Source organism: Macrosteles quadrilineatus, unplaced genomic scaffold (assembly GCF_028750875.1).
Source record: "Macrosteles quadrilineatus isolate MER2022 unplaced genomic scaffold, UCM_ALF_1.0 Scaffold_7__1_contigs__length_78375512, whole genome shotgun sequence".
Lineage (NCBI taxonomy): Eukaryota > Metazoa > Arthropoda > Insecta > Hemiptera > Cicadellidae > Macrosteles > Macrosteles quadrilineatus.
Window position 1 is genome coordinate 71,292,485 of NW_026542600.1, and position 15,469 is coordinate 71,307,953.

A 15,469-nucleotide genomic window follows, 5' to 3' on the forward strand; every position below is an offset into this window, starting at 1 on the left:
TATTTAACTAAAAATCAATTCAGACAAATGGAAATTCGCTTAGTCGGCAGGTTTGCTGCGGCGGGGGTATTATTTTAATATATACAGACAGAGAGAATTAGACTGTCAAATAATGGCTGTTGAATTGTTGAAAATACTGGCATATTAATCTCAAAACCAACAAAACCTATGGTTTCAGTTTCAGTTTCGGTTTTGAGATTTTAAATTTATAGTTTTGACCATCACCATTGGCCTAAATATTGGATGAGTTGCAGCAATTCATCTTTGAAGCAAACTACAGATAGATTGGATCACTGAAGGCAACCAAATTGTCTACCATTACTTTTACCAATGTAATGAAGCAATCATCTCCTGAAGCCCTAATTTGATATTTGGATTCTAAGCAATGAATATCAAAACCTTATAAGAAGCTAAATGCTTTTGGGGAATAGTTATAGTTAGACTGGATTTTGCCGCCAACATGAGCTTTGCGCTGCTGCTGCTAGGTAAGCGCTAGCCACTTTCTCCACGCCTATTCTCTATCTCACTCACACTGCTGTGGAGTCCCGATAGAAGCGCCTTTCCTACCAAGGGATTACTGCGGGAACTTGCCAAAATTCAAAAATATCAGGCTGAATATTTTGACATGGGAGTTTTGTTTCTTATAAGGTTTGTGTATTCATTCTCATTGGTCTAAGTCTACTACTAATTCGACCTTGTAAGCCTTTAGCTTACCCACATAAAGAGACAACTAAGCTGATTTAACGTACAATATTTTACTAAAACATAGTAAAGGTCAAACAATTTGAAAATTTATCAAAACTAATAGGTTTGAAATAAATATTAGTATAGTAATATTTATTTCAATAATAACATAGTATACCTATGTTGGGTAAACATATTCTACAAACTCCTTAAGGTATTAATACAATATTACAACTGGGGTGTAAGTGAACCTGAATAAAACAATGTTTAGTTTTGTTTCTTGAGTGCTATTGTAGTTCTCAATGATTGGATCCAAGGCCTTCATAAAGTTATCTAGAGACCCGACTTCTTCATACTTCTTGTCCTCACTGTCACAAGTCAATGCTGTTGTGAAAATTAAATTTCTTAAATTTTCCTCTTGAATCTGAAATCAAAAGAGGTGCTTAAATCCTCAGTACAAGGTGAAACAGTAAACAAAGTTACAAAACAGAGTATGGATTAGTGATGGTCGGATCAGGATATCGGACTACCGTACCCACGGGATCTGAGCTAGTACCGACGCCCTATCGTACCCACAAAAAATCAGATCTGGGGCTGGATTCGGTTTTGATGGATCCGAATGTTTATTTTTTATTAACACAAAACGTTCTTTATAAAGTAAAATTCATACATAAGAAAAGGTTTATAGCACGTATAGTAATGTATTTTAAAATAAAATTAATAGTTCAAATAATTAAAATAAACTTCATATACAAGAGACTATCAGTGTCCATATACAAGACTATCTGTGTCCATATACAAGACTATCAAATCAAATACTGTAAAAATTGATTCAAAACATAGGAATCGTACATGAATGCATTTTTTAGTCTGATAATAAAACTAACATATACAAGAAAATTTACTGCAATTTTACACAATATTGTACGAACTTTCAATTATGTACACAATTTTATGCATTAGTTCTTATTTATGTGATAAAAATTAAGAAGTTAAAAAATCAAAAACTAACCATGTTTCAAGTTATGTCTGAAATCTTTTAAGTTGTTTTTTGAATTTGTTAAAATTTTAAATGTTCCTCATTAATTCCGTATCCATATTCAAGACTATTTGTGTCCATATACAAGACTATCTCTATCTGTATCCATACAGGGTGAATAAAAAGTCAAGGCCCCCCCATTTATTTATTTATTTATTTATTTATTTAGCATTTATCATTTATCATTTACTTTTCTAAGCAAATATACAGAGATACCCTTGTGGTGGTCGTGCAAACGTAGCAGGAGCATTTTATAAAGAAGAAGATTATGACAAGAAAAAACAATGTAATGGTAATATTGGCTACCGGTACTATTTTGGATAGAGATGAGATAGCAAACTCTGGTTTTCAGTTTTCACCATTCATTAGCCTAGCCAAAAATGTTATAGACGCCGATATATTCTGTGACATTGCCATATGCTATATAGAAACGATGGTGTTTTGAACAACATGTAACAACTATGTAAAAAAAAGAATATTGTAATAGTTATAAGGATTAGTTTTAAGAAATGTATGACACATTCAATGTACTAAGGTTGTGTACAAAATAATGAATAAAGCATGTTTTGATTTTGAATTTGAATTATCTTTGGAATAAAAGGAATTATAGTTATAGGAAGGTGGTGGATGGAAATAGCACTCTTTCTCTAAAAGTATACATTTAAGTAAACAGTATTTTCCTTTTGCTTCATTAAAATTCTCATCAGTAAGTAATATCTGTACTGAAACAAACATATCTAAAATACTTTACACTATTCTTAGGTTGTATAGTTCATGAACAATAATCACAACACAACCTATTCTAAATTTTCACTGATCATATCCTCAAATGTTACCTCAAGAGTTTTTATGAGTCTATCAAGTTTTGCCGATTTTAATACATACTCTTTCTTTTCATTGTTCCTTCACTATTTTACAGAAAACTACTCACTTCTTCTTGACCTTTTGGCATAAGGCTATCCAGAGAAACGTCAAAACTCTCTTTGAAGCATTCTTTAACAGCATACCTCAACCTGTCAATTAGCTGTGCTCGATCTGCTGTTTCGATCAATCGATCATTGAAGACTCTAAGGGCCTCGTGGACCCACAACCTATTAACAGATTATATCTTAGATACATAATGTGAGCATAGCCAAACTATTTACAGCAATACGTGTACATAATTTAAGGTTTCATTTACTATTTATTTTGTTTAAGATTTCAATTTTTATTCAACGTGAAGTAAAATAGGCTTCAAACCTACAGAATACTCTTGGCATTTATACACCTTTTCTCAAGAATATAAATTTAGTTTACGTTTATAATATAGGGGATCCTTTTAAATATTAAAATATATCACACATGATTGAAGAATGTATATTTCCCAAACACACTGTGGTGTTAGTGAATCACAATTTTTGAGTTGAGTTGGATATCATATTGTTTAATAACCAAGGGAGTAAACTCTACATAGGATTAAAGTGTTTATACATACCCCCCAGGGTATTGGAATTTGTTACAAAATATTGATGTTACATCGTTTACTTTTTGTTTTGGATTAGTATACAAATAAACACAAATAATATCATTATACACCACAGGAAATTTAGCAGAGGTGATTATTCCCTTAGCAAAAATATTTAAAAACAAAATGTCTCAAAGTCTTTTGCTTCTATGACAGTAAGCTGATTCTCGACTCCTCCCTCCAAAAAAACTTCCTCTCTTATTTCTACAAAAACTTCCAGACTATGAAGATGAAATAGAGAAATAGTAATAAAACGTTCAACTTTAAGACAATTGCTTAACTATTCCATGAAATTGTCAATACAAAACTGATTTGAGCAGATTTTCTTCACACATAGACTTTTGCTGCTGTTGGAAGAACACAATTTTAATTCCTGGTATCCAACACAACAGATTCCACTTCATAGTAAGGTCAAAACTTTAGGCAGAGAATTTCACTTGATAATGTAATTGGCGTCATAATATTTTTGAATTCTACAAAAAATATTGGTGGTAAATGTATACAAAATATGCAAACTATAATCACAGTGCCAACTGACTGTGATCTTAAAAGGAAGATTCACATAAAGTAATCACCATTCAGTAAGATTAGGTTATATTATGTTAATTGCTTAAACTCAAGGCAAGATAATCTATAATTACAAATAATTACCTTATGAAGACTTTCTTGCTGTCAATATTCTCACGTTTTACCAGCAGATGGCTGTGAATGAGTTTCCCAAAGTCTCGTAGAGTAAAGGCATAGTGAGGTTTACTGGGGGTTGGTCGCAAGGCACTTGTTGCCCATGATAAAACATCTGTTGTGGCTGCTACAATACACAACACTGTTGGCATCACATCAGTAGCAAATCCATTTCGCTGCAACAAACTTGTTGTTAATAATCGTAGCCCACATCCTAGAACCAGGGGTTTTAGAATTCGGAAATGGCAAGATCATCTGTTTAAACAATTTATAAGTATTCAGAAAATGAAAATTCATCAACCATAATCCTCACAATGTACTAAAACATCAATATGAAAATCATAGAAAATATCCACAGTTTTAACAGAGGCTCCTGATATTCCTTAAAGATACAGTAAAATATTTGTTTGGTTTGAGAGTATTTCAGGAGTTAAAACACTGCAAATAGTGTTTTCCTCTCCTAATCTTTGAATCCCCTCGACATTGTTAAATAATGAATCAACGTTTCATTCAAGGGCGGTCCCAGGGGGGGGGTCAGGGGGGTCATGACCCCCCCCCAAAAATTTTTATATACATAAACTATTATACCAGGGAAACATTAATAATTTTTATTGCAAATCGTTTTACCAAATTTAAATTCGTTATAGTCTTTACACTTGTAGCGAACGAAAGGACTAATTACAAAGTCTAACCTAAAACTTGGGATTGTTCAAGTCTGACTATGCTTTTGTACGTTATGAAAAGTAGGGAAGATCTTCAGACATTGGACGCTTTCAGCCATAAGTCTTCAATCATCTGGGTTAAAATGAATTATAACATTAAATGCCGAAAAATTAAATAAGAAGAAGAATGCAGCCGAACGTCGAACGCCAGCATTGAACACTGCCGTTGCCATATGGGTATTGGATAAAGAAGTTGTGTTAATAGTCAAAGTTTGTTTCCAAATTTTTCCCGGACCCCCCTCCTTTACTGGGGGGTATTCCATACCCCCCAGGCCCCCTGGTGACCCCCCCCCAAAATATAGGTCTAGGACCGCCCTTGGTTTCATTCTCATAGAAGGCACATCGGCTTATTGCTATTAGTTATCTTTACAGACTGTTTTGGGGTTTGAAATATGTATTTATGTTTAAATTTAGGATTACGTGTTTTGTGATGTCCTAAATGTTTTGTCACTTTTGGTAACTTTTCTGCACACCTTTCAACAAATTTAACTGGCCTACATTTATAAAACTTAAAAACTGGAACACTTAATCAATAAACTCAGACTTGAATTTATTGACTTGACAGTAAAATACAAACCAGATAGAGTTATCTTGCAATACTTTTAATAATGTATTACTCATAATAACAAATATCCTTACCTTAAAACCTGTGAAAAGCACCGTGGAAAATATCTTGGCAACAGTTTCATCAATCAGTGGGCTCAATGCAAAGAAAGAGAAATGTCTTAGAATTCTTGAAGAAATGTGCTTCTTATGGCCCCCTGGAAGACCACAGGCCGAAAACAGAAGAAGATCCTCAGCTGCCACCATGGAGTTGTCCTTGGTACGAAACCTGGGCAGCAGGGTAATAATATTCCACTGACTTTAAATTTTAAAAACCAAACTATTTATTGTTTAATCAGATGAAAATTATGTCGCAGTTATAATAATGTGAAGATTTAAATTTTAAAATACTGAGATAATCACTGAAAAAATGACACATGCTTTCTTTCCCTTAGACACACTCATTAAACCACATTTGTCAGGGATTATGAGTATTTCAACGGACTTTCACAAAAATCAAACAAAAAATATCAACAAATTAAAATTAAAATTCAGATTAAAATTATAATTTCAATTCAATTTCTATAAGTTGACATAGATATATTGATGTATCCAAAAATTTCTTGACCAACTAAAGGATTTTTATTCATACATAAAAAAGAGGTAGCCTTCTTAATTTATTGAAAATAATAACTTCTTGAAAGTATTTATTTTACTTTAGTGTTATTTGTGCTTTAGAGTTGCAAATGGAGTGTACATTTAAGTAATCAATTCCATAACCAGTAAATCTCTAACCAAGGCTAGATTTTACAAATTTACAGGATAGGGCCATTGACTTTGGATACTGTGGAAATCCTATATATATGGACCAGCTGTAGCCAGTTTTTATTTAAAAAAATTATAGTTTAGTAAGCCACTCACAGTGCTACAGTCTAAAGCTCTGCTTCCTTAGTTTTTGTCACTGAGATAGTTTATGCGGCGTAAAAGATGAAATAGTTTTAAATAAGTCGTCCTATCAGTTTGACTTTGATGAGAATTTGGTGTATTCAACATAAGTCAGGTATTTACATCAGCACATTCTGTTGGTGTCTTAATTCAACTAGGCCCATTTTCACTCTAAGACTGGGTGCAATTTATCATGAGAATGGAATGTCTAGTTTTATTCATGCACAAAGTTAGAACCTACCACTGTTGATGATCTAGGTAGTGATGCATGACTTCTTGAGGTTCAGGTGGTCCCATGTTGACATCATCTACTATCAGTACTGCTGTGCGTTTACCAGGAGCAGCGTATCTTGTGTGGCTACGGCGCTGCAGCTTGGATATCACATAATCCTAAAAAATGGTTCAAAACTTGTACTGGACCATTCACATAAAAGAAGAACTTCAGAAAGAATAGCTATAAGATGTGGTAAAACCTGAGGTGTATATCTTGTAAATTAGAGTGGCGAGCGGGATGCACTTGCACATATGAAATATTCCTAACAACCGTTGCTTTTGTAATTTCGAACAGACATCTAAAAAATTAATTGCTTTTGGATTAGTTGAATGCCACTAGTGTCCAGTGGTGGGACTTTCAGTGTTTTTGGGAGCCTTTCCCTCATCCCGCTCACACGCCATTCGAATTTACACAATTTTAAAACCGACATATAATTCAATAGTTCCAAAGGTTATTTGATTATTTAATTCTTTATAAACTATCTGCCTATGAACTTTTCTGAAAAACTATCAACAGTTTGGGTTTGACAGATTTGTACAACAACAAAATTAGTAATATCCACACATTCTTCTGTAACGCAGGTCCACTTCAGGAATGAGCAAAGGAGGATTAAATTATATTCCCACAACGCTTACACACTAGGGTGCGTATTTTCATGCTAAGATCATCTGCTTCTTTAGTCAGGAACATTTATTAAAATCCCAATAATCAAATAATGCTAGGTCTTGTTTGAATGATCACAAAAGCTGCAGACTTTTCTCAGGATTATACTGGCAAATGTATTATTGTCAGACGAACACTATAACCACTTTGTTACTCAGGTTCCAATTGTGGTTGATGTACCTTTGATTTGAACATTAAATAAATAGCAAAGGCTGGTATCGACAGTGCGAGGCTGCTCGCTGTGAATGCCTCGTGGCGAATGCTCGGGCTTTCCCTTGGACTGTGGATGCCAGGGTTGCTCGCTATGAGGCGTTTGCGTTGCACAATGTGAGGTTAGCCGTGTTCCAAGGCAAAGCCCGAGCATTTGCCACGAGGCATTCGCAGCGACCAGCCTCGCACTGTTGATATCGGCCTCAAGAAGTTGTAAGATTGTGTAACTAGGGTAATAAACACATATATGATATATCAAATAGCCTTTATCAATGTCAAAAGAGCTAAAAGTGTATGAAATATTAACTAAAGAACCAAGATTTTACATCAAAAAAGGCTTACATAAGATCTTCCAACCTTTAAAAACAAAGTACCTGAAAGAAGTGAGCTGAACTGAGGGGAGAAAAGGATATATTCATTGGTAAATATTTCTCTAGTGACAGTTTATTGATTGTTTTGCTGAAGTACAATGTTTTCCCAGAAGCTGTTGGCCCTGATAGTAGTAGGGGACTTACGTGTTTTACATGCATTTCCAAAATGTTCAAATATCTGAAACAATTAAAATTTTCAAAAAAATATTTGATAAATCAAATTTTTATTCATTTCCCCATAAGTATATCAGTTATTTATCATACCTTGGGAAAAAAAGAATCAGCAGGGTGTTAGCCACACATTTTCCCCATTGTTAAAAAATTTTGATGGAGAAATAATTCCCCATTAAAAATATGAAGTCATATTATTGTGATTCCAATATGTCTCCGTACAAAAATAAACTTCCCACTTCTTAAAAACAGTTAACAAAATTGACTTATAACTATTTAACATATGATGATTTTTTTATATTGAAAAAAACCTAGTTTGCCACTCAGCCATAAGCAGGTTTTTGGCTCTCCAACAGCTCTGTGTCATCGTTCTCTGTCCTCCATCATCTCCTCTGACATGATCCTTCTCATGTCTCTTCTGACTTAATTGCCAATAAGTTCATTTTGAAATGTCATTCTACAACACTGTCATATATACATTGACTAGAGCCTTTCTGCTCTCACTGTTAGGGTTAGCATACATGTTGAGAACAGTTTAGTTTTCCAGCACAGACTTACTTGGCAGATTCTATGGTGGAAACAAGAGAGAACTGGAGGTTTGGAGTGTCCTCCTCTATTTTAAGACTCCTGACAACCTCAGGCCAGAACCGCCAGGCCCCCTTCCCCTTGAAGTGGTACCAGTAATCATTCAGCTGACCTTCACTTGGAATGTTGATCTCCAACTTTTCTATCGTATCTGGCATTGGGTGATTTTCAATGTTGCCTAAAAGTCATTAAAGAAATCAAGACAGAGCTTAAAGAGTGAATTTATGTTAGGGTAACTTTTACAGTCAAGCTTCCCTTACAAATATATAGAGGAAACAAAGCATTAAGTAACATGGCTTATTAATTTTGTAGCTTATACCAAAGACAGCAATATCTGGGAAGGTGATAAAAAAAAAACAGTTATGGCAATTGAACACACCAATAGAATAATGTTTCCGTTAATATAGAAACTTATGATGCACATCAAGTCAGGCCTTTAACAACAGATTGTGAGCATGAGTACTTTTGTTCTGCAAAATTCTGCACAAAATGGTCCATTGATTAATATCATACACAGTGAGTACTTTTTGAAGTTTCAGAACACAGAATTACTCCGATGCATATCCAGCTTTAAGGGCATCATTAATCAGTTTTTCGTCATTCGCCTATTGGGTCTGATGAGGATTGGAGTGTCCAATCAAAATCGATCACCATTACCATCGTTTATATTTACCGTCTTGTTTAAAACAGTATGAGTGTAAATATATGTTTCAAGTGTTATTGGACGCATTTTTATTTACAAAAAAAAAAAAAATTCTTACAAGGATATTTCCAACCAAAACTCAGACTCGAAATGTTTGACGAAAACAATACTTTTTTCACTATGTAGAGGGGGAGAAAGTAAAAAAAGGTAAAATATCATACTAGTTACCTCTCCAAATGTCACGGAAAAATATGTCAAACTGTTCCCGAGATTCTGGTGTGAGTGGACCCCCAAAGGCCCATACTCCAGCCAACAGTGTAGAAGACTGTATCCACACTGGCAAATGCTTCGGGTAGTCTTCATTATCTGCACATGCATCCTTCACCATCATTTCTATCAGCAAAAGCATTGTCCTGCACAAAAGTGAAAACATATCCTTACCAGTGCACTGAAGGATATACAAAGAATTTTTTGGAATGAGATCAGGTTCAGCTGGCTTACCTGAGAAAATTAGAGTCAAGAAAGAGGCCAATGACACAATACAAGTCCACAAATCATTACACTGATATAATCCTAATACATTACTTCCTCAAGCCTAGTCCACACATGGAGACTGAGTCGGCCGACTGTCTGCCGACTGTGCGCGGACAGTCGGCAGACAGTCTGTCAACACAGTTTCGGATACAAGTTTCCGATGTGTTTTGCGTCCACACTAGCCAGCCAGTGTTTCCATGTTTGTTGGTATGGTGACCAAGGAGGACGTAATTATATCCTGTGCGGGCTTCATTTTTCCGAACTATGGGCCTAATGAATCTAGGAAGAGACAATGATGGACCCAACATTTTATCATGGTCACAATCTTCTATCAGACCTTCAGATTAGGTGGATGATTTAGGAACTTCACGAGGTTGAGTTCTAAAGATTTTGAAATTTTGCTGGGCTTTGTTGGTCTTAAGATTTCAAACTTGAAGAGATGAACAATTCAATAAAATGTCGATATAAATTCAATATAAATAATTGAAAACTAATTCTAAAACTTCCAAGAAACTCAATCCAGATTTTTTATTACTGCACAAAAATCGTAATATTACCGCTTTGCAGTCTAACTAAATGGGCTGAATGTTGAACACTTTCGGCTTGTATCCAGTCTCCTGTCTCCAAACACGTCCACACATGCAGACTTGAGACAAAAGTTTTGTCTCTTGTCTCCGTGTTTCCCATTCGAATGGGAAACAGAAAACACTGTATTTTGTCTCCAGAAACACCGAAATTTGTCTGCCGACAGTCGGCCGACTTACTGGAGACAAAATAGCTACACTCCGGAGAAAGTCGGCAGACAATGTTTCCGCAGACAAACCGCCATGTGTGGACGAGGCTTCAGAGAGTAAGTAGGTTGTGAACATATTTTTTCCTCAGGTAAGCTAGCTGAACTCTATCCCTTTTCAAGAATTCCATATTATCCACTTGGCTTCCATTTATAATATTTTGTTTTTGAGGACAGCTGTATTTTGAATGTTCATATTTTTTAGTTATATTGTGGCTTAATTTTACTTAATTGGCAAGTTTTATACATATTTGGTTTTGTTTGATGTATTGAAACAATAACGAGTAGATCCTTCTTTCATTATTAGTGTTTGCATGGTCTAAAGAGTCATGAAACATGAAGAACTGAAAAGCAGATTAAAACTTTTGGGTTCTTTCTTTTCCTTTGGAGTGCAGGTCCTACCCTTCAAAGTCCATACAGTACTCTAGACTAGATTGGCTACCATAGATTCAGTTGAATTAATTCACTCACCTCACCATGTTGCATCTTCCAGCTTTCATAACAAAAGAGCATTCATTCTCAACAAACGCCAGAGTCGGTGGTACAATCCAGTCAAAGAGTGTGTTGTAGTTGGTGGCATAGTTGGACTGGTAGTCTTGAGAGGATAAGAGCCAAGAATGTACAAGGCCTTGCCAACCTACTGTGTCTGGGGGTGAAAAAACAACACCACATCTGGACATGGTGGCAGGAGAAACCTGTACAGCACATGACTTGGCTTGGTGAGTTGTACTAAGGAGTTCGAGAAAAGGTGTACTTTCCACCAAAGGAACGTGTAGGTATAAAAATGTGACACTTTAAACAGAAAGGAATATAAATTTGGCAAAGAGGAAAGGCAGAGAGGAACACTACTTTGTACTAAGGAATGACAAAGAACATAACTTTTGAATTGAGGATTTTACTTTGGACAACTAAGAATATAATTTTTATCCAGACAAACTTCATGTTTTCAGTGTAGAACATGAGTGGCCTGTGGTCATCTGAGCACTTAAAATTTCCATGTAATCTTGTATGGTAAAACAAAAGCACATTAGAAATCATAAATTAACAAACTGGATGGATCTCAACATACTTACAAACTAACTAATATTTACCAACAACCATTATTTTAATTTGTATTATGTCCATTGTAGCCACTGAGATTTTGACATAATTCCTTCACATCTAGAAAGTGTTAAATGGAGTAGACAATTTTTAATTTGTGACAGCTATTTTTTCAAGCAGTGCTCTCTAGTTTCTCATGCAAATAAAATGTTTGTTGAGTGTATGTAAGCAAAGCTAGGATCACATTTTATGGTTGAATCTCATGATGGAACTTGTGTTGTAATAATATCAACGATCTTTGGTTGAGATTTCAGTCTAGGTCTAGTAGGAGTGAATTAAAAATGAATTGACTATTGATGATGAAAACCCCTATCAAATACATAAGAAGTCGGCAGTTTTATTTGTAACCACTACTTTACAGCTGGATAGCTCAGTCGTTGGAGAGCTTATCTAGTAATCAATAGGCAATATACTATAGATAGTATTTATTTCATCATAGAATATAAAACATCAATAATTTCACAGATCAATGGGCTTTTGATAAATATATTCCTGGCTAATGAACCGGTTGATCTTAGTCAGTAACAAATATGTCTTCTCATTCATTCAACACTCATCTTATTGCGAATTTTTGCAGAAAAAGGACACTTTAACTACAGGTAGCAGACCCAAAAACAAATCTATTACCCATACAACTGTGCAAAGGCCCTTAAGCATATTTATATCACATTATCAGTAGAGGTTAGGAATGCAGAATTGCAGGAAGCAGGCTGATGTGATCAGTAACAAACTCACCTGATCCAAATTCATTGTTTCTAGCACTACAGATACATTGGGAGATACAGGAATGATCTCTCCAGAGCTAAGGCAAAGTCTGTGAGATTTGTCAAAGACAGTATTGAGGGTGTCGAGCCAGTAGGACTCCATTGGCCCATCCAGTACTAGCCACTGGTGACTGTTGGACTCCCTGCAACAACGTATGCATTTCAAGACAAAAGAGCAATTTTGACAAATTGGGTGAAATTCTGTGTTTCACCAATGTTTCTGCCTCGATGTAGAGTGCCAGGACAGAATCAAGTCAACCTAAAGATGGTATTCAGAAGGGTTTCATTGATTTTGACAATGCCATTCATTGCATGAAGATCATATCTAAAGAATGTGACTGTGAAGGCCTTTGATAGAAGAATCTTGACAAAATAAAATCAATATGTCTAATCTATCCTTGGGAATGGTAGGATATTGAGAGGCTTACACTGTTCATTAATTTAACTGGACATTGGGTTTTTAATTTCTTAGGACTAACCAAACAAGCTTTGTCATTGTGAATCAACACATAAACCACTGTGCCTGTACTGTCCTGTCTGGCTGTCAAAATCATCTATGAACTGCAAACACTCTGCTACATATCAATCCACGTTTTTTCCCTCCACTGCCATCTAGATTCCGTTGATACTTAAAATCTATACTATACAGAATACAGCTGCTGTTTATATGATTGATCGCATGTCTTATCTCAGGGTGAATCGAGTAGCTCTGAATCTTTTGTCCGATAATTTAATTTGTGATACAATCATACTATATAAAATCTTTCAATTACAAATATGAGTCCTAAAACGGAATATGTGTGTCCCGTCTACGTAAAGTTGGTATTGGAAACCGATAAGGGCATTGGTTGTGATGGACTGTGTCTTCGCTGGTTCCACCGTGATTGCATGAAGATTCCAAAGTCTGAATATGCTAAATTAGCTGCTGATACATCTCTGAAGTGGCATTGTACTCGTGCTGACTGCAAATCAGTAGATCCTATCTCAGAACGTTCTAATAAAATAAAATAAAATAATAATAATAAAATAATCTCTTAAATGTCACTGTGAATTAGTAAAGTCTCTGGTCTTGTAACTAAGGAAGAATTTAAAGATGTATAACTACTGGCATATCTGATTTGAACAAAAAAGTCAACACTTTGACTGCTTAATTTTGAACTACGTCTAACTGCTGGTTAAGAGGGTATAAAACAAATGGAATCTGAGATAAAGAAGCTTAAGGAGAGCTCATCTTCCCCACGACATGATGAGGAACTATTCACAGAAATGTTGGACAATATTTCCTTCTTCAGATTGGGGAAAGCTGGTGGAAGGGACCAACCTATCAAACTTATGTTCCAGGATGAAGCTTTTGTTATGGCCTTGAAGCTTTTGAAACGGTTTTCTTCTGAGACCTTAGGGGAGGCTGGTGGTACTCTGTCTGATGTTTCTGTGGCTTGCGATAAGACCCAGAAGGCGAAGCAGTTTTTAAAAGATATGAGGAAGAAACTAGATGAACGGATCGAAGCTGGTGAATAAAATTTAACCAAGTACCTAAATGGCCAACCAAGAATTGAGTAAATCGGCTCCAAAAAACTAAGTAGGTCTGAGGGAAAGTCCAAAATCAGCATCTATTACAGAACGTCAATGGTCTGAGAATCAAACTGAGTGAATTAGAGCTGTCTCTGTCTCAAACTGTACATCATATCTTGGTGTTGACCAGGACATGATTTGATTAGATTTATTGTAGCAGTGGATAAGAGGTTTCCCTCATCTGAAGTTGTCGTTCCTTGCAATCACCTTAAAAAAATATATCACTCTAAAATAAGAGCATAAAATTATATAATATTTAAAAATAAACTTACCGGAAAAATTTAGGAATTATTCCATCAATCCACTCTTTTGATTCAGGATGAACGTAGCCGTAAATTTGAGACATTGTTAAAGTTTTTAGGTTTATACAGCTGATATTTTCTTCTTTGAGGGTTTCAAACATTGTCCTTACAATCTGAACAGAAGATTTTAGTTTTATACACATATATTTAGTGAAAAACAAACCAAACAGACTATTTGACAGGTAGCATATTATATAGGTTGAATATGACAGAAATAATTTCACAAAATATGTGCTGTAGGGTAAATTCTATATAGCTCTCTATACAGGGGGGAAAAGTCCAGAGACTGTTAAATATTTCAAAAAGTAATAAAGATAGAGCTTTCAACTTGGTACATAGTTACTGGGCATTAACATCATTTTAACACATGATTCAGTGATACACTACCTCTTCAGGGGGACGGCCCACTAGGAGTTGGAAGAACATCATAAACATGAGCTCAAAAGAACAATTGAGTATAAAAAAGCAGCCGTTCAAAAAATTCAAAAAGGCAGATTCAAGAAATCTTTGAACGGCTGCAATTTTTGACTCGGTTGTCCGTTTGAGTTCATGTTTGCAGCATTGTATTCTATAGTAAAGACCTTTAATTTGATGTGCATTGATATTGATAGGCAAATAGGATGATACCTATTTAAGATTGACATTTAAAATTTTCTTCTGACTCTGAGCGGGCCGTCCCCCTGAAGAGGTAGCGCATCTTTGAATAATGTGTTAAATTTATCTTGATGCCCAGTAACTGTGAACCAAGTTTTGAAGCTCTAGCTATAGTACTTAACCAATCTAAATATTTAACTATCCCGGGCCTTTTTTCCCAGCCTGTATACATTGGGAAACCTAATCAGTGAAATATCCGACCCCCCTCTGACAGTGATTTTTGGTCCGATCAGGCACCTTACAGTTTCAAGAGGAGTGACCAAAACAGAGGCAGCAAAATCATTGCGGGACAGCTAAACTCCGTCTGATCCTGCAATTTACTCATCTGGCTCCCAGGGGCGTGCGATTTAGCAACTTGTTGGTATCTGGGTCTTGCGTTTCAGCGACCGCCATGCATTGCTCTTTCTTGTTGGGCCTAGTGAGCCATACATTCAAAGAGTCAAGGAAAAAGCCTCTGCTATGGCCTCCCTGATCTCAGCCTCCATTGAGAGTCTGTAAAGGTTCCAAATCCCCACCATTTCAAAGACTTGAGCGAAACAGTATTTTGTCTTCAGCATGCCATCTGTTATTGACCGATTGAAGCTGGTCTGGACCTTCAAGGTTCCCTCCATGCTCTTGAGGCCCATTATCTTGGACATGAGGTTAGACTCTTCCTCATCACAGTCATCAAACTGCGCCAGGTCGAACTCCATCATCCTATCTCCTGCACCAGTTTCT

At 35.7% G+C, this 15,469-nt stretch overlaps 1 protein-coding gene across 1 annotated transcript in view; it reads right to left on the bottom strand.

The window, feature by feature from the left end:
* Positions 1–15,469, bottom strand: part of LOC128999075 (dynein axonemal heavy chain 3-like) — a 96,278-nt gene that overhangs the window by 38,717 nt on the left and 42,092 nt on the right. Inside the window, exons 23-34 of the mRNA XM_054425432.1 lie at positions 14,069–14,211; positions 12,196–12,367; positions 10,831–11,054; positions 9,621–9,698; positions 9,264–9,448; positions 8,366–8,570; positions 7,640–7,814; positions 6,360–6,508; positions 5,270–5,462; positions 3,879–4,084; positions 2,655–2,814; positions 936–1,108 (exon numbers count right to left, since the gene is read on the bottom strand). Of these exons, the coding sequence (XP_054281407.1) occupies positions 936–1,108; positions 2,655–2,814; positions 3,879–4,084; positions 5,270–5,462; positions 6,360–6,508; positions 7,640–7,814; positions 8,366–8,570; positions 9,264–9,448; positions 9,621–9,698; positions 10,831–11,054; positions 12,196–12,367; positions 14,069–14,211 (2,063 nt within the window). The remainder of the gene's footprint in view (positions 1–935; positions 1,109–2,654; positions 2,815–3,878; positions 4,085–5,269; positions 5,463–6,359; positions 6,509–7,639; positions 7,815–8,365; positions 8,571–9,263; positions 9,449–9,620; positions 9,699–10,830; positions 11,055–12,195; positions 12,368–14,068; positions 14,212–15,469) is intronic.